At 42.4% G+C, this 21,662-nt stretch overlaps 2 protein-coding genes and 1 long non-coding RNA gene across 4 annotated transcripts in view; 1 reads left to right on the forward strand and 2 right to left on the reverse strand.

The window, feature by feature from the left end:
- Nucleotides 1–852: 852 nt before the first annotated feature.
- Nucleotides 853–20,968, reverse strand: RPL31 (ribosomal protein L31). 2 transcript variants are annotated; one of them, XM_036028371.1, is made up of 5 exons: nt 20,963–20,968; nt 6,430–6,536; nt 2,695–2,820; nt 1,011–1,123; nt 853–917 (listed from the first exon to the last, which is right to left on the reverse strand). In XM_036028371.1, exons 2-5 carry the CDS (start codon nt 6,534–6,536, stop codon nt 886–888), a joined length of 378 nt encoding a protein of 125 aa, XP_035884264.1. In that variant the 5' UTR covers nt 20,963–20,968; the 3' UTR covers nt 853–885. The 2 variants fall into 2 exon arrangements, with proteins under 2 accessions (XP_035884264.1, XP_028370425.1); XM_028514624.2 differs by lacking the exon at nt 20,963–20,968 and adding an exon at nt 6,959–7,004.
- On the forward strand, nt 7,106–12,686 carry LOC118501174. Its single transcript, XR_004903781.1, has 3 exons — nt 7,106–7,781; nt 9,740–9,742; nt 10,136–12,686. It is a non-coding gene; the product is annotated as an uncharacterized LOC118501174 (long non-coding RNA).
- NPAS2 (neuronal PAS domain protein 2) overlaps nt 13,391–21,662 on the reverse strand; it is a 112,426-nt gene continuing 104,154 nt past the window's right edge. Inside the window, 7 exon segments of the mRNA XM_036028370.1 lie at nt 13,391–13,769; nt 15,401–15,578; nt 19,017–19,065; nt 19,068–19,096; nt 19,405–19,459; nt 19,462–19,594; nt 20,963–21,160. Of these exon segments, the coding sequence (XP_035884263.1) occupies nt 13,428–13,769; nt 15,401–15,578; nt 19,017–19,065; nt 19,068–19,096; nt 19,405–19,459; nt 19,462–19,594; nt 20,963–21,160 (984 nt within the window). The 3' untranslated portion in view covers nt 13,391–13,427.

Genomic DNA, 21,662 nt, shown 5'->3' on the forward strand with positions numbered 1-21,662 from the left:
AGAGGTATCCAACACAAAATCATTAATTTACTTAAAACACAAAGATTTCTTTTGTGATTATGTGTTGCAATGTATTTTAATGTGTGGGCCAAGACAACTCTTCTTCCAGTGTCGCCTCAAGACACCAGAAGACTGGACACTCCTGCTTGGATTTTCAACCCTACTTTGCCTGTGCATCACCATTACCAACAGGGCTTCAGAGGTGATCTCTTTATCATGTAATATAACCCCTGCAACACTGTGCTTTCAGGCTGAAGTAAAATTTTGAATTATGTAAATTTTACCCCTGAGCTCCATGTAAATCCAGACTAAAAATACCTAGAGGCCACTGGGGTGAGCTAAAATATTAACTGTACATATAAATTAAATGCAATTTGGTTACCCCATCAAAATAGCAATTATTTTAGAAGACAATTCAGTACTTCTTAACAATTACACTCAATACAGATAGAGGCAGAAGCTTACAGACATACTATCAAGTATAAATAAATCTAAGATAATATCAATTGTTATTTCCGTTTGGTAAAATGAAGTGGCCAATGGCAATTGAGTTCTATATGCCAGTTTCTGGAAACAGTTTACCTTAGTGCTTTTACATGTATGGAATTCTAACATTACTTCCAATGCCCCAACTACCTAAACAGTCATTCTAAAGCTAGCCTACACCTCAAAATTGCCTTTAAAAACCTGCTTAGGATCTGTCCAAATATTCAGAAAGTCAGGGGCTGGAAAGAAGGGACACAGGCACAGTACTAAGGAAAAGCTTTCCAAATAATTCTGGTTGGGAACTACTTTAAGATATACAAATACATTCATTCCATTGCTACCAGAAACAGGAAACCAAACCACAAGGGCAGTTTTATAACTTTATTCGACAATCAGCAGTTAGTTCTCATCCACATTAACTGTTTGTAGATCTGCAAAAGAAAAGACAGCTAGTCACCTTCCATACCCATACATTGTATCATTTTTCTAATCTAAACAGCTTTGTGGAATAAAGTAAAACTTACTTTTGAAAGTGGTGACAGGTACATAGGTGACCAATGTATAGAGCTTGTTTGGTGAATCTTCATCCTCATTACGTTTTCTGGACAACCGCACTCGGATTCGGTATGGGACATTCCTAATAACAAATACAAGTGTGTTGATAAAGCTAATCTCTCCTATCACGAAAATAGCCACCAGATGTATTCACACATCCTACCCCCACTCCTGTAACATGTTTTTAATTGCACCATCCTTTGTTCTAACCTGACCAACCAGACACTATAGAAAACAGCTGTTTCAGGGTATACACCTTAGTAGGCAGCTACCACTGACATTCAACGTATACAGAAATGTGGGCCTCAGTAGTCTTTTCCCTCTATCACCACCACAGAATTCATGTTTATGGTCTTTGTCTAAAAGTTAGATTTGGATAAACACTAAAATAACTTTGCAGGCCACACTGAACACAAAGAACTATTAAATGTTTACTCTCTGCATCACAGTGCTTGTTACTGCCTCCTTTTACTGGTCTGAGATGAAGTGTCCTGAAACTTGGGACTACAGCTGTCCCTCACTGTATCGAGGTTCAGTCGTCACGGGGTTTTTTTTTTTTTTTAGAAACTCTCGATACAGTGTATGTGCAATAAGTGAACTGCGATATAGTGAGGGATGACTGCATACTTCACTGGTGAGTACCCATATAGAATTTTGTTGTTATATTATGTAGGTTTAAGAGTGTGGGAAGGGTTTATAAAGCCTTAAAATATATATAAATAAAATGAATACAACGCCGCCACTTCGTGGATTTTTCACCTATCGCAGGGGGTCTCTGGAATGTAACTCCTGAGATAGGTAAGGGATCCCTGTACTCTTGATGTCTGTGATACCACTCCTTTCTTATCTCAAAGGAGCCATTACTGGCAGCTCCTTTATCTTGCACATTTCTACCAGTACCCTAAATGTTAGTCCACTGCAGGGCTGAAGGTCATCCCATCCAACCCCAAAACTGAAATACTACCCAGATGCTACACTCTGCCTTACTTCAGTCTTATAAAATCACCTAGCCCATGCCAGTGCCACTACCCTTATTTCCACACCGGCACCTTACATTGTCCTTCACAGCAAAAACCACTCCCCTCCTTAATAAGCAAGGGTTCTCAACCTCGGCCCTATTGACATTTGGGCTGGATAATTCTTTGTGTGGAGGGCTGTTATGCATTCTAGGATGTTTACCAGAATCTGTGGCCTATAGTGATAACCAAAAACTGTGCCTGGGGGAAGGATAGGTAAAATTGCCTATGGCTAAAAAACTGCTCCAATCGTTTCTAGAGAGAAATAGACTCTTTGCCATGACCTACAAGATCCCTTTGATTCTCTTCCGCCTAACTTTCCATCCTTGTCCATGTCACTTATTTCCAATCCATTCGTGCCATCTTCAAATCACTTATTTGACCTAACCTGGTTTGTTCTCTCTGTGCACCACTCCCACCTGACCCTCACATTGCTGGCTCCTTTGTTATTTAGGTCTCATTAAAAATACCATGTCAAAGGGCTTCTTTGCAGGTACTCCCCCCACCCTTTGAGTTACTTTCACACTATTCTATACTTCTACAAGCATTAGCTAATTACTGAACTTATGCAGAATGTGCAAAGTGAGCTGGTGTGATTTTAAAAGTTCATCTTGTAATGCAGATAACACTTTGGCACCTTATTCCTTTGGCCCAGACGGCTTTGTTGAGCCTGGTGTCAATGCGCACATCTGGAGTTCCCATCTCCTTCATGGCAAATTTCCGGATCTCTTTAAGTGCCCGAGGGGCACGCTTCTTGAAGCCCCTTAGATTCAAACATAAATAAATGAACTAAAGGAACACAAAATTAAATGAAATACATATTATGTTCCATTTTCATAAAAGAAACCTATACCAAACTTGAACAAGACAGGACAATCCTTTCTTCAGGCAGTGTTAATTCCCAGCAACTAACATATTTGGAACACAAAAGATGCACAACCCAATTTTAACAATAGAACAAGGGCTCTACACACAGTCCTTAAGTAATGTTATATACACATTGGCCAACCCTTTCCTGATCAACAAAATCAACCCCAAACTCTAATAATACCACTTTATCAAGGAGAATATAATCAAAGGATGACTTTAGAGTATGCCTGAACATAAAGCATACAACACCGAACAGTAAGCATTCCCAGATCAAAATGAGGAGGGATGCAAAAAACCCTGGGAAGTGATTGAAAAATTGTGTATTTCTTATGTTTATACTTCCATCACCTTCAAAGTACTCCCATTTGCTTCAATACACCTATCAAGACATTTCCCCCCACTGCTCAAATAGTTTTTGAACTTGTCAATTTTGATACCTTTTAGTACTTGTTTTCTTTTGTTGTTTCACCTGTTGCACATGAGCAAAACCTTTCCTTTGATGACTTTTTTCATCCAGGGAAACAGCAAAAAAAAGTTGCCTGGGTAGAGACGGGTAGGGCATGGTGGCATGCCATTTTTGGTCAAAAACTGCTGAAACACTCAGTGCAGTGCAGGGAGGTGCCCTTATAAATCCCCCATGATGTAATAGGCAAATGTACCCCCCCACCCACCACACACACACACACACACACACACACACACACACAAAACACACTGAAGCTGAACAGAGCCTCTCACAAGTCAGCTGGTATACTTAGGTGGGTTTGTAGAACACTTATTTAGCAGGGAGAGCCTCTACTACAAGGGCCCTGCTCTCCAAAGCTAATTCTGTTGTTTTTTTTTTTTGGTGTCCCCACTCATAATTACAGATGTCGTATCTTAAGACACAGCATGTTTTTGGAGACTATTCAATACTAATTTAAAAGTTCATTTCCCTGGTCTATGCTCAAAGAACAGGGACCTGAAAGTACAGATTCCTCTCATAAAGTATGATGAGGACAAGAGTTAATTCTATGAAGCTCTTGGCATATGTCAGGCACTGTCATTAGCTCCTGCCAGTTCCAGCTCTGAGCTAGGTACTATTAATGTACTGTTTAAACAAGGACACAATCCATTTGATTTCATGCCTTCTGTTGGGCCCTGCCAATGATTCAAACTCTAACTCAAAGAACAGCTCCTAGCACATAATAGGTACCCCATACTTGTTAGATGAAGTAAACTTTATGGAATCCAATAAAAATAACAAATGAAGCATGGAAGAGTGATTTAATTCTGCTCTGAAATCTTCAATAACATCCCATGACCCATAAAAGGCCCGACTCACTATCCACTCCCACATCCCACTTTACCATGTTTCTCCTGCTCCCTGCTCTACTCTCATCAGCCTCCTGGTTATTTCCAGTAAGTAAGCAGCTCATACCATTCACTTAAATACTTAGTCACCTAGAAATAAAAGGCACTAAGGAATACTATCAGTAGTGTAAGAAAATCCTAGGCCCTTCAGATTATGACACCTCTGGAGTATATCAAATGGTATCAAGTCTGACAGAGGAAAATAAACCAGGGAAAAGAGGTAGGGAGCATCAGGGAAGGGGATTGCAGGTTTGAATAAGATGGTCAAGGAGATATTGGAGTCAAGAGCTGAAGCATGATGAGGGCAGCCTCATGTGTGAGAAAGAACAGAGTGGAAAAGAGTAAAAGTAAAACCAAACAGCCTCCCTGAATCAGATACATGTCTGACACAATTAAGAAAATAAGTGGCCAGTTCATACAAAACCAGCAAGTACTTTGGATTTCAACCCACATAAGACGGGAAGCCAATGGAGGGTTTGAGGATACTAGATTTTTGGGGAGTGAGGGGGAACCAGTATCAACGGGAGCTACACATTATTAACCACTGAAGTGACAGAGAATGGTGGAGGGACCAGTGCAAGGGTTAAATGGTGAAAGGCAAAGCCCACAGGCCCATGTTGCTTGCCAGTAACCTGAATAGGAAGGCCACAAGAGAAATGGGAAGGTTAGGGTTGGAAGATGGTACTAGGATTTGGTTTGGGGCCATGTAAAGTTTGCAGAGATCTACTTAAACACCCAAGTATAGGCAGAAAAGAGGAATTGAGTCCTGAGACTCAACAGAGGAACCAACAAAGTAAAAGGACAATGAGTGGCTAGAGAGAAGGAAAAAAATGCAGACTGAAACTCTTTTGAAAGTAAAATCAATAAGAGTAAAATAAATAAATAAATAAATAAATAACGCATTTCCACAAAAGAAACAAGAATTGTCACTTGCCACCAATCAAGAGGACGGGGAAATGACCAAAGGGTTTAGTACCAGGCAGGGTCTTCACTTTGGGCTTCTGTAACAAACGCACTAAGTGCCTGAAAAACTTGCCCACTTGAAAACAGCCCATACCCACACTTTTCAAATGTCCTGTTTATTAATGTGATCTTTAAAACACACACCTTTTTACTTGGCACAAACTTACCATTTTATATCTATAGTTGTCTAACTTCCCATAAATCAACTAGGAAGGTGGGACTTTTGGTTCAAAACAGGTGATGGGTAGGGATGTGGTTTACTCAGAAGTAACATTAATGCACCAAAAGGGCACTGGGCTTTTGGACCCCAGCAGTCACCTCAGAGACCCCAATAACACAAAAGGAACATGATGCCTCTTGGCTCACCCATGACCACCCTTGGCTGGAACAGCCAGTCAGGTTCAATGTGACAACACTGCACATTTGAATCCCTCAAAAAATTAGTTGTCCTGGAGTCTGCCAAGTCAAGTGCGAGAGATTTTGCTCCACAGATTGGTGCCTAAATATTAATTCTGCTCCTGTAATACGTGAGTATTCAAGATTTGGTCTCCATTATCAGCAGTAAGCATGGTATGCAGAAAATGGGAAGAATTACTAATTTTAAGAAAAACCAAACCCCAGGAAAAAATATAGAACAATTCTTTTCCTGTCTAGAGGTTTCACCTCTGATATATAACTCCATCAATATTAATTAGTACATATCTATATGTATCAGAAAACTAAGATAATCCTATTTAAGTATTCACACTCTGGAATGGACAGGGTTTTTTTTGTTTGTTTTTTTAGTTAACTGTTTAACTTTCCTAGAGTCTAAACAGAGACATTAAAATGTTTGCTTCCCCCCGGCATACAAACTGTTCATTTCGCCTGCCCAGATCTATTTAATTCAATTACAAGTGGAACGATTTCCCACTTGTAATTGAGTGGAATGAGTTTATCACCGTGTTTTCCCAATTGGCTTTTCCAGAAACCTGATTATTCAATCTCAGGTTTGTAGTCATCAACCCCCTACCTTTAAACCCTATAGACCGAAAATAAGGTCCACACAATACATTTAAGAATTTTTAAAGAAATGCTAATTTCTAGATCACCTAGCATTTCATCCTGGGCAGACTCAGAGCAACATCCAGACGCACGAGTTCGGAAGGCTCCGACCAGCGTGGCTGGGCGAGGGTTGAGTACTCACACTCCATGGATGCGCTTGTGGATGTTGATGGTGTACTCTCTGGTTACTACCTCGTTGATGGCAGAACGGCCCTTCTTCTTCTCGCCACCCTTCTTTGCGGGAGCCATCTAAACCCAGGCGACAAAGGGGCTCTGAACAGGGTGCGACTTGCACAAGCCAATTCCTCCCTCCCGGACCCGGCCTCACACAGCCGCCCTCTCGGCGCCTCCACCTGCAGAACCCCGGCAGATGCCCGAAACCCCAGTTTCCGGGAGAGTCAAGCCAGTCATTCCACAGCACGAGCATCCACGCCCCTCGAGTGCCCCCATCTCGTAAACCCCTGCGACCCGGCACCCCTAAGCCCTTCACCCTCCCAAGCTACAAAAGCCCTGAAGCCCAAGGCGGATTCCCGTTCTCTGGAACGCGGAGTCCGGTCCAGCTCAGGAGAAACCCCGTTGTCCGGGTAAACGATTCCGCTGTCCGGGTCAACGCAATCCCGGGCAAGGATGGGCCCGGATTCTTGAGTCCGACATCCACAGCCCATACTCACTCTGATGGGCCCAGGTTGAAAAGAGAGAGCGCGCGGAATTGTGGGAGAAGGAAAGCAGGGTTGCAAGTACAACTTCCGGGTCGCCCGGCGGCGGGTGGAACGGGAGGTGGGGCTATGACGTCAGCGGTGCGCGCCGCGAGTAAAGCGAACAGGCCCCGCGCGTAGCGGGACGGCTGCGTTGCTTGTCGCGCTTTCCGAGTCCAGTTTTCTGTAGCTGAGTTTCCGTCTCCTCGCGAAGGAGCCGAGGAAGGGAACCACGCCTTCTCGCTTCTCGTCCGTGTCTTAAAACAATCAAAACCTAGGCTTCCAGTTGGCTGGGAGGAGGGCTTGGGAGACGCGACGCGGTTTTGTTTTCCCTGTTCACTTATTAATTGGGGCCACGTTTATGGGTGCGGGCTGGCGGTCCTAGAGATGACAGATAGCTCTGTCCTGCAGGTGCAGACGGCGAGCAGAAGGACTCACGAGTGACGGTCGTAGTCGTTCTGGACTGTGAAGCTGTTGGATATTGTATCCAGCTTGATGTATGAGTGTGTACGCCCGACCGTCTCAGGGGTCCCGTGGCAGGTCTGGCAAGCCTAGAGAGGTCAGGTAACCACAGAGCATACCTGGTCAGAGCATACCTGAACCCGCCTCTCCCCTCGTTCTTATGCATTCAGGATAACATACTTCTGAAATGTCAAAGTTTTCTTTTCCAGGTAACTTGGGAGCAGATTCACTGGCAACAGTCTGTCAACACGGAAAGCCCTTTCATTGCTTTCATGTTGTCAATAGACCATCTCAGTTCCCGATGTCGGATGTTAACCGTCCTGCACTCACCAATGTTGTACGTGTTTCTCCATAATTGCTTTTTAATTCAACCCTAGACATTTAACTCTCTTTGCTTTGTCTCCTCTTCTTAACCAATAGATGTCATGTAACCTTCCTTATACTTTCTCTTGATTCTAACTGAACCACGTGACCAGGGCCTGAATTCTCTTATCTTGCAGAAGCGTGCCATTTAGTGGCTTCTTAAGATAGGGAAGACGGGAGCTAAAGTTTTTGTACCCTCACGTATCTGAAGATACTTACTTAACACCCCCCCCCCCAATTTATTGATGTTTTGGCTTCTGTAGAATTCTAGGTTGAAAATAATTTCTCCCCAGCTCTTTGAAGGCATTCTCCATGGCTCTCCTCTCCTTCCCTCCTCCCCTCATCTTGCCTATTTTCCTCTTCCTCAGGATAAAGCACCTGAAACCTGTCTGAGCCCTTTCTTTTTCTTTTCCTTTTTTAAAGATTTTATTTGTTTTTAGAGAGAGGGGAAGTGAGGGAGAAAAAGAGGGAGAGAAACATCAATGTGCAAGAAATACATCCATCGGTTGCCTCCCCCCCCCCACCCCCAGCAGGGGACCTGGTTTGCAACCCATGCATGTGCCTTGACTGGGGATCAAACCAGCGGCCTTTCAGTTCACAGGTTGGCACCCAATCCAGCCAGGGTGTGCCTGAGGCCTTTCATATCATAATGGCCCTTTGGGATCATTTGTATAACCCTGACTTTATATCCCCACCTGAAGATATGATCCTCCTCTTTCCAACTAGTTCCCAGCATCTGGAGGGGAACTAATCACCTAGAGGTGCCTCATGTGCACCATCCATCAGGGCAATGAAGTGTCAATAAGAAATTGGTGCCAGCTTTCAGATAACTGATAGAATGAATAGATCCTTCTTGTCAAAGCAAATAGTCTCCCTCCTCCAGTGGAAATATGATATAGCCCTCTCAGATGTCAACTCTGCTGTTGTAAGTAAAGGGTGAACAGACATATAATAAAAACTGATCTGAAGTACTGAAAATTGTTAGCCTACAGGCTCTTCCACCATGTCCTTCCTTCCCAAGTCTCAGTAGTCAGGTCAGTCACTGATGGCTTCCAGAGACCAAAAACACTTTGTGTGGTTTGGAACTCTATTTTTGTTGTGCGTATGAACTGGAGCTTACAAGGCAGGGCAGGGGGTGTCAATGAAGGGGCTGTGATCCAGCTGAAATGAGGGCCTGGGTTAGGGGGTGAGTAGTGAGGACAGAGAGGAGAGGACTGGCACAAGAAGTATTTTGAAATTAAAATTGACAGTTTATAACTGACTTTATATGAAACATCAATTTTGGTGAGTCTTAGTGGTTGATGAAATCACATTGGAAAGGTATAGTAAAATACCATATAAAATATATTGAAGAAATCAATGTGATTTCACAACCTTAAAGAAATGTGTTTACCTTTATCACCACAAAATGGCTGAATAGTAGCAAGAGAAGCAGCGTTCTTACCCAACACTATTCTCTAGTCACCCAGAGTGTAATCTCTAATACTTTTTTGTTTTTAACTAAAAGGAATCAGGTCTCCTTGAGGTTAATTCCATGCTTTGTAGCAGAAAAAAAAAAGTAAGGCTGGACCTTGATCTACTTGTTTCCTGAAAAAAATCCAGAATCTGATTTCTGATAGGCAGTGTTAAAAAGATACAGAGACCAATGAAGGGAGTTTCCCAAATTGCACTGATTTGAGCATAAAATAAAATAATAACAACAATGGTTAATTAGAAAAGCTGAATTTATAAAAAGGCCACGAGTCAGTGACTTCATGCTTTCAGGAAACCTGAAATATTAAAAAAGGTAGTTGTAATTAACAGAGGAGTCAATAGAATAGATACACACAATATTTTTAATAAGTTGGAAGGTATCGATATGTATGGGTATCTTGTTTCTTTGTAAAGCTGTGTCTGTTAATATGGTACAGACATGTATGTAAGCTATCTAAGGAAGTGAAGTGACACTTGCAAGGGAGGCAGATGCTCCCGGGAAAAGTGAGCACAGCACTGTGAAGGTAAAAAGGGGTCCAGCTCTTTCTTGACCCCGATGGCTACATGCTACAGCCATGTTAATTATAGACATATATGAGTTTAGACATATATGAGTAAGACATATATGAGTTTCCAAATAGGCCAGCACACCAGACCCAATATGTCATACTGTAAGATATATCCAGCCCAAGAAAATGTAAAGAAATCTTCACCAAGCCTCAGAAATAAAAATCTACATAAAAACAATGAAAGCCTCCTGATGTAAGATGTGGTATTGAAATAGAAAGGGGGGAATCTGATGCCAGCAGATCTGGGTGAATTGACAGACTGAATAACCAAGACCCTGGTCCCTAGGCCAAACTCAAGTTGCTAACTCGACTTTCAGGCTGTGATGGTCAGAAACGGCTGTCTTTTTTTTTTTTTTTTTTTTGGAGGACAGGTATGGTAAGATCCTTAATCCTAGGGTGTTGTAAAATTTTTATTTGGCTAGTTACTGAGATCCTATAATGGTATATGAAACTGGGACACTGAAAAAGTATAAGAATGAGTATGGATTAAAATTAAAAAATTAAATCCATGGTATTCACATACTTGTAACCAGTTTGATATATATTTAGTTTGTTATTACATTAAGTGGGTCCTTTTTGCTTTTAAGATAAAACTTTAAGGGATCTTTTATATCAGACTTGAGATTTTAAATTCTTATAAGTGCTAACTCAACATTGGAATATCCATTTTAAGGCATGTGTTAATTTATTGAATGTGCTAAGGGGTTATCCTGTTTCCACCATAGCTGGACATTGGCTGTTTAGGAAAAAATCCTAAAGGAGATTTTCTTTGTTCCTAGTGAGCACTTTTTCCCTCAGAAAAATAAAGTTCTTTCACAGGTACCAGAAGGCTAGGTATTTCAGCTTTGTAATCAGCCTTGTTCTTGGTATAGAAGTCTGCTACTGTTTGTATTGCGTGTGTGTAGTGCGTAGTTTGCATGTGTCTGTCTATAAGCCACATAAGGCATTTCTCTAGAGGAACCTAATCAATTATTTCTCTAGGTTATCAATGGCTAACTCTTAAAACCTTCAGGCCTCACTTGAAGAGAAATTGAAGTAATTTTGTACCAAACACTCAAATTTTACCAGGTAATTTAGGAAAGAGTGCAAAACGCCATGGCTTAAAATGATCTAATAGTTGGCCAGTTCACCATGTTTCCTGTATAAACAAAAATTTTAAGTTAGTGAATTTTGGTTGCCATTATTGACAGAAGATAGTACATTTCAGTTGTTAGTTTAAGATATTAAAAAAGGTGGTATATTCCAGAGTTCACATTTCAGTCACTTCTCATGAGCCAAGCCAGACTTTATAATTTTCCAAATAGAAAGCTCATGGTTTTTCTGGAAGCAGGACAAGGTTGCAAACCAGCCTTTCAATGAAGAAAATTAAAACAATCAAAAGCTTAGGGATTAAAAAAAAAGTAGGGAAGAAAAGGAGAAAAGCTTAGGGATTAAGCTTCCCCTGATATCATGTGGGTATACAGAAATATTACAGGTAAGAGATTTCTGAGTTTATCCAGATTCTGAACACATGTAAGATTTAAGCAACACTAAATTAAATTAGTAGCATGGCATATCCCACCCTCTCTTAATGGCTTCCAACTAGAAAATTGTAGGGCAATTAAATGCTGTTTCCATTAAAAATCTCATTTTACTTAGAAATAAGAATTCTGACAGCCCATTAAAATACAAACTCTTTTACAGAAAAATCAGATATTCCACTTTACAAAACAGTTAAATTACAAAGTAATCCAGTTCCTTTCTGGTTCCTTTAGTTTAAATAGTAAATGATTCTAATGAATGCAAAATTTCAGACTTACCTTTTTCCAGGAATACAGCAATTGCATGATGAATAAAACTCCTTTTTGATGTATTTATATGGCAGTGTCTTAGGCCATTCAAACCTGATCCCAGTTGTGGAGCTGAGGAATGTTTTGTGTTTTACAGGCATGCAGATAGGAGCACAGAGCTACAGTGATGGAGGAAGGAAAGGAATTCAGTTCTCCTGGGCCAGCGGCTTTAGAAAGGGCTGTGCTGAGCATCACCACCTCATTGGTTCCCAGTCACAGTGTGCAGGGAACCCTTGTGTCAGCATGATGAAACCTCATGGGAAAGAATGATATCTGTAGTTGGCAGAAGTCTCCAAGATGCTGTTGTTCTATTAGCCCTCATCAGCATGATATGAGTGCTGTCACACACAAACACACACATACCCTGTGCATCACCAATGTCTGAGTGCTGTTGGTCAGAGCCCGTGGAGATCAGCCCAGGTGAGTTGAATTATAGCTGATGAATGCTTTGGTGGTAAATGTTTTGTTCTTCTCCACAGATTACATATGTCCATATGGTTGACATGTTTCCAGGAACTTTTTCTGCTTTTGTTTGTCTGTTTTGCTGTCATTTCTACATTGAGCCATTGTTTTTTTCTGGTACAACATTTGATATAAAAATCAGGGAACTGACAGGCTGATGCACATGTGTAGCTTAAAAACAACACTGTCACCTGACTTATTTTTTGCTTGCTTCCACCTTTTTCCAAGCATTTGATTATCCTTAGAAACATCTTGAAATTTAAAAAAACATATATGTTTATGGATGAAAAGATGTTTATCAGCATGCACATATAACAAGGGACAGAAACTGCCTCCAGAAGAAATTATACAAATCTGTTAATTTATTACAAAATGTCCACTCACAGAAAACCGCAAGAAAACATTTATATTTGAGAAAGGAACTGTGTCTCAGGTACAAAATAATTCACATATAATTCATACAATTTTATATAGAAATAGGTCATTATTACAACAGCTGTACTACACTTCAACTTGTAATTACATAAACTCTTTTCTTTAGAAACATCTCAACATAAGAAGACATACAAAAAATAAAACAAAGTTCATTTTGAAAAGGAAATACAGTCCTGGGTCTTGTTGTGGAAGATGTGTAGCAAGGGACAGTGTTCTCATGCACAGGCTTAGCACATGCAGGGGAGTCCATGGGGCTGGGCACCCCACAGGCCTGTCTGGCTTGTGAAACCTCTTCTGGATTGTCAGCTGCATTATTGTGCTTTGCTCTGAGTTGTCTAGTAGTTGCAATCAACAAAGTAAACAGAAAACAAGTCCAGTGTTATAAAAAGTAAATCACCAGCATAGTGTGGTGCTCAGGCTGGAGGGTGTTGGCTGCTGCTTGGTGGGTGATGACTTTGCTCTCTGATTGGTTAGCTATTTTTGTTACTGTGGTCTCCAAATGAGTCATAAGACCTTAGTATTTTTTAAAAACGAAAGTGCCTAAGTTACCTCCTCTGTGCAGCTGTGCAAATTGAAACAAAAACAACCATTTAAAAATAATGAAAAATAATCTCTTAATTCTCCCTTCATAGATTTCTAATGGTGCTTCTGAATTCAAAGAAACTTGATTAAGAGAGTAAAGGCCAGCTAGTACTTGTGGATGGGCCACTACTTGCTAGAGTGATCAGTGTGCGTCAGGAAGGTGCAGGGAGACCAGCCATCTGATAGGTAGACAGAATCGTGATGTCCAAGTATGGCTGTAGAGGGTGCCGAGGAGTGCAGAAGCAACAGAAACTCGGCCAGGATTCCTGATCATTCCCAAATGCCATTCGTGGTTCTCCAGAGATGGTTAACTAATCGAGAAGATCTGAAATGTATAGCTGTAATATGCAAAGGCCACCAGTTTAGGTTCAAAATCTTCCCCGCCCCCCTTATCCATCCATTAGTTAAAGCTGATTGGGACCTGACTGAGGTGCCAGGGTACAACTGGGGCAGCTGCTGGAGGACTGAGGACTCAGACAGGCAGCTGACCCTTCGGGAAGGTCGAGGGGGCTGGGGCTGTGGGGCAAAGCCCAGGGTCCCTGGCTGCCGTGAGTAGGTGGAGAGAAGTGGTGAGTCCTGCTGCTCACTGTGCAAAGATGTTGGCACCTGTACCTAGAAAGGGAAGGAAAAGGGCTCCAGAGGTGCTTCTGTGATTCTACATTCCTCAGCTGAAATGCAGATAAAGCCAGACCACAGGACTCTTCTCCGTGGCTGGGGGTCTTGTGGGGAGGGCTTTGGCAGGATTGTGGAAGGACAGTGCATGGGGGAGAAAGGAATTCCATGCTCTACCAGACGGTGACTTGTCAAGGCAAGCTTAAAGCCATCCAAGGGTTCCTTCTGGCCCAGTGAGCCTGTGGGGACTGAACATGTACACATGGTCCACATGTAGCTTGTATGTTTCTGGATATTGGAAGCTCACACACATGCAGATAGTATGGCAGAATGCAAACATGCATGCAGTCTGCACACTTTCACTAGTGGTTCCTGATCCCATAACCCCTTCCAAATACTGCCATTTGGAGCACCTCATTTGCAGGTCAGAAACTCCAACTGGCCAAAGCCAACTTCAGAAACTTGGCCCTTCAATCTCACCTCCCACTATTCCCATTCACTCTGGTTTCAAAGCTGCTAGGCATACCTGCCCATCCAGTTTGGCTAAGGCTGTCTCTTGCTACAATATTGGCCCTTCACCTCCATACCTTAACCTGCACTTCAAGCATTTCCCAAGTGTCCAGCTCTACAGCAGTGCACTGAATTCTTTTCATAGAGGCCTCCCAGCTATAGTGCTCTCACTCAGCACTAACCCAGAGCCTGGCTGCTCTGTAACAAGCTCTTTCCACAGTGCAGTATAGGCTCTGAGGACACCAAGGAGGCCTGAGCACTCTGTGAAGCCTGAGCCTTGCATCTTTGTTGCTACCACTGAAGAAATATCTGGGAAGCCTCCAACTCTCCCTCAGGCTCTGCCTGCCTCTCCACAACATCAATTCCCATCCCAAATCATGTCTGTGTTCTACAAGTTGACAAGATAACACAAAATTGAGTCTTGAGTTGATTCCCACTATGCCTGGGATTAGGGAGATTTGAAAAGTATACCACAGATAGTTTAGTAGTTTTGGAATTATATAGATTCTAGATCTTCAAGGATGATTCTTTTCATTTCTAGCCCACTGCTCTCAAAATGTCTGCCACTACACAATTTTGTATGACTTCAAAGGTGCCAGGGGGGGGGGGGGGGGGGGGGTGAGGAGAAAACCAGTGTCTTTGGCACTTGCTAGAAGTAACTGGTGACCACATGGCCATACACTGCACATTTTCTGGGAAAGCCCAATTTCAGGCAACACTATCGTATTAAGGAAATCTGATAAGTCTTTAAATGTGATTTAATTTTATATTTGTAAAAGGCTTTGATATAAGTACACTAGCAAGTCCAACAAACAGTTATCAGGGTCTTATTCTTTAAAAATACAGACACTAATAAAAACTGATTTTTTAAAAATGGACCTTTTTAGTACATAACCATATGAGGCATAATAGCTGATGCTAAATTTCTTATACTGTGTACATTTATAACCTTTGAGAATTATGAACTTTAATAAATGATAAAGATTCAAATACAAATCTGTGTTTGAATAGGGGTATTTTTCAGTCCTGAGGACTAAAATCACCTCTAAAACAAGGTGGGGAAAGGTGTGGGCTTGGAGCTGGGTCCTGTCTCCCTGGCCCCAAGATCACCTGGCGCCCACCTGCAGGAAGTGCTGCTGAGCCTGCTGCTGAGCCTGTGTGGGCTGCAGGGGTGCTGGATGGGAGCTGGGGAAGCTGGGATGCAGCACTGCTTGTTCCATCATCAGGATGGGGGTTGAGATGCTGTTGCTGGTGCTGTGCATGTCTGCATTTGGAAACACGGCCTGGCTCTGTGGATACCTGTTTGGTTTCACATGGGAAGGAAAAAACAGACTTAAAAAAAGGTGTTGAGATCATGTGGTATTTGTCTTTCACTGCCTGGCTTGTTTCGCCAAGCAAATACCATATGATCTCACCTTTAACAGGAACCTAAATAACAAAACAAAGAAGCAAGCAAAATATAACCAAAGACACTGAAATAGAGGACAGGCTCACGGTGACCGGAGGGGAGAGAAGAGGGAATTTAAGGGGTCAGTGGGAAGGGCTCACAGGAACAAACTTAAAGGGCACTTAAAGGGAACAAACTAAGGAGAGGGTGGTAATGGGAGGGAAGTGGGGAGGGTGGCAGGGGGGAATGGATTGGGATTAAAAAGGAGAAAACTGTATTTGAACAATGATTAAAATATAATAAAAAAAAACGAAAAACAAAACAAAAAAAAAGAGGTGTTGATAGGACACCAACAGCATGGGCAACAGTGCAAAAGAAAATAAACTGGATCTCATCAAAATGAAAAACGTTTGTGCATCAAACGATGTTGTCCATAGAATGAAAAGGCCAGCCAGTAAAACTATTTGCAAATCATATATCTATAAAGGGATTGATATCCAGAATGTGAAAAAAGTAAACGATTAAAACATAGACAAAGGTCTTTAATGGATATTTCTCTGAAGAAAAGATACAAATGGTCAATAAACACATAAAACCTCAATGTCACTAATCATTAGGGAAATGCAAATTAAAATCAAAATGAGCTATCACTCAGATCCATTATGATGGCCATTATGGGGGAAAACAAAACAACAGAAAATAACAAGTGTTGATGAGTATGTAGAGAAATTGGAACCCATGGGCCCTGTTGGTGGGAACTTAGAATGGTGCAGCCACCATGGAAAATAGCCTAGTGATTCCTTAAAAAGTGAAACGTAATGCTCTCCAGATCCATCCATGCTGTCACCTACACAAAACAAACAAGCAAAATAGAACCAGGGACACTGAAATGAAGAACAAACTGACAGTAACCAAATACTGGGAGAGGGATAATGGGGGGAGGGATAGGGTCATCAAGAAGCAGGTATGAAGGACACATGGACAAAGCTAAAGGATTATGATCAAGAGTGGGGCTGGGGATGGTGGGGGAGGAAGAATGGAACAACTGTACTTGAACAACAATAAATGAAAGAAAAAGGATGAAACAGAAAACAGTATATGTACCTACACTCTCTTCTAGAAACTTAATTCTATAAAATTTTACATTAAAAAAATCCCATGAAACAAAATTGCCATATCCAGCCATTCCACTTTTGGGTATATGCCCAAAATGAATGAAAGTATGGACTCAAACAGATATTTATATATCCATGTTCACAGCAGCATTATTCACAATAGCCAGCACAATATCCATTCACACTGACAGATGAATGGATAAAAAAATGCAGTCTATACATACAACAGAATATTATATATCCTTAAAAAGGGGGGAATTCTGACACATGCTATAGCAAGGATGAACCCTGAGACCATTATATTGATTGAAGTAAGCCAATCACTGTAGGACAAATATTGTATGATTCCACATATATGAGGTGCCTGGGGTAGTCAAAATTCCTAGAGAAAAAAGTAGGATGATGGCTGCCAGGGGCTGGGAGGATGAATTAGTGTTTGATGGGTAGGGAGTTTTAGTTTGGGAAGACGAAAAACGTTGGGAGATGGATGGTGGTGATGATTGAACAATATGAATGTATTTAATGCCACAGAAATGTACACTTAAAAATGGCTACAATGGTAAATTTTATGTTATATATATAGTACCACAATAAAAATTAAAAGTAAAGGAACAGGTGTAGATATTAATGTCATTAACAGTGGGTGCAGGGCCATTAGGAAGGCTCTGGAGGAGCAGAGGTGAGGAACAGGTGTTTAAAGACACTAGCAAGAAGTTCAGTTTGCAGTATATTTTTTAGAAATGTCAGCCCTGGCTGGTGTAGCTCAGTGGATTGAGCACGGGCTGGGAACCAAAGTGTCCCAGGTTCGATTCCCAGCCAGGGTACATTCCTGGGTTGCAGGCCATAACCCCCAGCAACCGCACATTGATGTTTCTCTCTCTCTCTCTCTCTCTCTCTCTCTCTCTCTCTCTCTCTCTCTCCCCCTTCCCTCTCTAAAAATAAATAAATAAAATATTTACAAAAAAAGAAAAAAAAAGAAATGTCATTTCTGTATTTGGGGTCACTTAAACAGAATTTGAGGGCTCCAAACTTCCCCTGAAGAGGCCTCTGTGTGTGTGGGAGGCACAACTGAACACATCCTAGAAGATGGAATGTTAGGTTGTGTCTGAAAGAGATGGTAGGGGAAGATGGGGAGAGTATAAATTACTGGGGAAACTGAAAATGACAGAGTTCTCAGAGGGAAGAATTTCAATTTTTGTCTAGTTCAGTGCATTGTAAGCATCTCTGGAAAAGCAATACAACAAGATTCTTTGTTCCCATTCATTTGGACCTAAGGAAGAAGAGGGAAAATCCAAAACCAACCCCACCACCACCGCCTGATTGAGAGCACCATCAAAGAATTAGAGGCAGCTTCTGCACTTTGCACTCCTTCCAAACCATGTGCCCCCCCGGGGGGTTTATACAAAATAAAATGATGTAGGTACAGACCACTGACGCTCAGAAATACTCAGCAACCATCTGCTGTTACTAGTGTAAGTGGCTGAAGGAGGACACAGGAGAAAGGGCTTCTGGGGAAGGTCCTAGGGGATGACTATAAGGCCTCTGTGTGAGGCATGCCAGGCCTAATTAGCTAGCACTGTCCTGGTGAACTTTTATCACAAATTAAATCGTGGTTTATATAAAAAATGTTTACATTAAAAAGACATGAGATCTTTTTATGCTTCATTTCATAGGGCCAGACACTGTTTTCCAGTAGCTGTTCAAGTATTTGCTCTGTCTCCAGTAACCTTTGTCTCTAGAATTAAACAGCCAAGCAAAGCTGCTTCAGCTCCTGGGGTTTCTCCTGGGGAAAGGAGAGAGAGATAGTTGTGTGCCTGGAAGGGACAGAGGGTCCACATTGCAAGGTCTCACAGTCCTGCAGCATAGTTCTAGAATCAGAGCAGGCTACGTGTGCCTGTGTAATCTGCCAGCATGTGCTGGTCAGCTGGAGCCAAGGGCTACATTTACCTGGGATACTGCTGAGGGTGAAGACATTTAGACCTGTAAAGACATCAGAGGATGATGAAAAGCTAGGGATATGATTAATTGTTTCATCTGGGTCCTGTTCTAAGCATGGAACACTGACACAAAGTTTTATCTACTCAAAATGGGAAATGGCAGAAGAAAAGCTGAGGGTCGAGTCCTTCAGAGGATGTGGGACTCATGGGGGAGCTGCGGGTCCAGGCAGGTGAGAGCCTGCCAGCCTGGGACCATCCAGTGGAGGTCTCAGCTTCCTCCCTCCACTTGGCCACCTACTTGACATGCTGTCCAGTCCTGCCAACCTCAGAGGTCTCCCTTGCATCATCATGGGCTGGACTGGCTGGCTCAGCAATAGCCTTGGAGCAGAGGAAGAGACAAATGGGAAATTGATCAGCACCTAAACTGTAGACCTGCTGGATGATGAATAATCTCAGCACATGTCCAGCCTGGCTGGGCCCTTCCTGTCTGCAGGACTCCTTTTGCCTGCTCTTCTCAGAGGATGAGGAACACAGCAGACCATGTCCTCTGGCCATCAAGACCCCACTGTCTTTTGCCTCTGTATTAGCTGAGATCAACTACAGAGGCCTGGGAATCTGAACTTTACTGAAATGAGGAGTCTCAAGCTCAGCCTCAGTTATCTTATAAATAAGAACAGGCTCCCTACCTGAGCTGCCTATCATGGCTGAAGTCCGGGCTGGGCTGGCACTGGTTGGTGTCTGGGTGTTAGAGGCCAGTGTGGTCAGGCTCAGAGTTGGTGAGAGCACAGCTGTGGGGCTGCTGAACGAGGTTGTCAGGGTGCCCACAGGGTGGCGACCTGCCGGTATCATCTGCATGTTTCTGGTTGACTTGGGACCCTGAGCCTCATTTTAACGAGAAAAGCAAAACTTAGACTTTGCTGAGTTGTCATCTCCCCAGGAACCCCCCCAGAACCTCCCTCCTCCACACTCCTAGGTTTCTTGTCTACCTTAGAACCTACTGACTATTATTGTGATCTTGTGACTGTCTTTGCCATTCGATTATAAGCACCTCAAGGATTCTTTGAATCCTGGGGCCTAGGACAGTGCCAGACTCTCAGTAGACAAGCCACAGATGTGTGTTGAATTGAACAATTTTCTGCTTAACAAATTCCCCTGCAGACACAGGATCCTCAGCTTACTCCTGCACCAGGTCCTTTGCACTTGCTGATTCCTGCACATGCAAGGCTCTTCCCACCACCAACATGCCCATTCCCCCATCTTGCAGGTCTTTGTGTCAGTGCCATCTTCTCAGTGAGGCCTTCTCTGGCCATCTGGTTAAAACTCCAACCCATCCCCTACTTCATCAGTGTTCCTGTATTGCCATTGACATGCTGTGATTTTTACTTATTTCTTTCTCCCTTCCCACTGGATCAGAGATTCTTTTTGGTTCACTGCTGTCCTTTGGTACCTAGAACTTAGTGCCTGGCATGCAGCGAGTGCTAAATAAAGATATGTTGAGTGAAATAATCAGTGAATGAGGGGATGGGTTTGGGTTTCCTTTTGGGTTTTCTACTCTGTTTCACTAATTGTCTACTAACATGATGGCACCACAGTGTTTTAATTCTCAGAGCATCTCCAGAATCTTTCAATATCAGATAGTGTCAATCCTGCCTCAGTTTTTCTTTTCCAACAATTTCCTGGCTATTCTCAGCCATTGATTTTTCTGTTGATCTTTAGAACAAAAAGGCTGTATTTTAAAGTAAAACTCTTAAGTTTAGGTGAAGATGGACTAAACTCTCTGCTACATGTACTTCTCCACATTTTATTGTACAGTATCTGTTTACATTCCTGGAGGTCCCACTAGACTACAAGCTCTTTCAGGTCAAGGACAATTCATTCCTTTGGGGACTGTGAATAACAGGAGCTCTGCAGAGGTTCACTAGATCCATGACTGTATGCGTGAATATAGGAGGCTTGAGGGGAAGCTGTGTCCTGTTGAGCCTCCAGAAGTAGATGCTCAGGAGCTCTCAATTCCATTGAATTCTAGTGCTATTCATTGTCAGGTAACAAGGCCACTGGTGACTTTTAGTTTGTGGTAACGGTGTGAGGAAAAGCTTAGAAGGGAATCTGGGGGATGAGGAGTGTGGTGCTCCCTGGGGAAAAGAACAACAAACAGAAGTGGATGACATGTGTTTTCACAGATAGTGACTAAAACCAAGAGTGGATGATAGAGACTTGTGGGGACACATGTGTGAAGATGTTTACCTGGATTAATGTCACACTTGATTTTCTGAGCAGGTGCTGGTCTGTGACCTGGGTGGAGGTTATCTGCCCTGGAAGCTGAGGGTTTGTGGTGAGTGGAGACTGGGCCCCTGGGGCTGACCTCTGAGGGGGCTGCTTTTGAGCATCATGCTGCTGGGTACTGCTAAAACTCAGGGATACAGCTGACTGCTGCAGAAACATCTGGGAGCACAACAGGAATGCCTTTAAGGTGTACTCAGGGCCTCTATAGGTCTGCACTTGTATCTTCTGTCCATGGGAAGAAGTCTGCTTTCTCACTCTCTCTCACTGAACATGGAGACATGAAGTGCCCAGATACCACAGCACAGGGCAAGGTCCCTGAAACAAAGCACTGGACAAGACAGAGACACTGACCCTGACTTCAAGAAGATTATAGACTAGTGATGGGAGTCTAACAGTTCAAGATGCTACACCCAGATGGTCTATCAATAAATTGGCATATATAAACCTAAAACTAATACAAAATAATATTGAATATAAACTGTAATTGAAAAATAAAATTTAAAAATAAATTGATGTACTCTCAGGGAGTCTAGGCTGGCTTATCAGTTTATTGTTAGAAGGGAGGAATATCTTGTGAATGGAATGAATGACGTGATAATGGGAGCAGAGAGTTAGCTAACTTGTGGCATGGATCAGGCCCTGTGCCCAGCCTTGAATCTCT

Source organism: Phyllostomus discolor, chromosome 6 (genome assembly GCF_004126475.2).
Source record: "Phyllostomus discolor isolate MPI-MPIP mPhyDis1 chromosome 6, mPhyDis1.pri.v3, whole genome shotgun sequence".
Lineage (NCBI taxonomy): Eukaryota > Metazoa > Chordata > Mammalia > Chiroptera > Phyllostomidae > Phyllostomus > Phyllostomus discolor.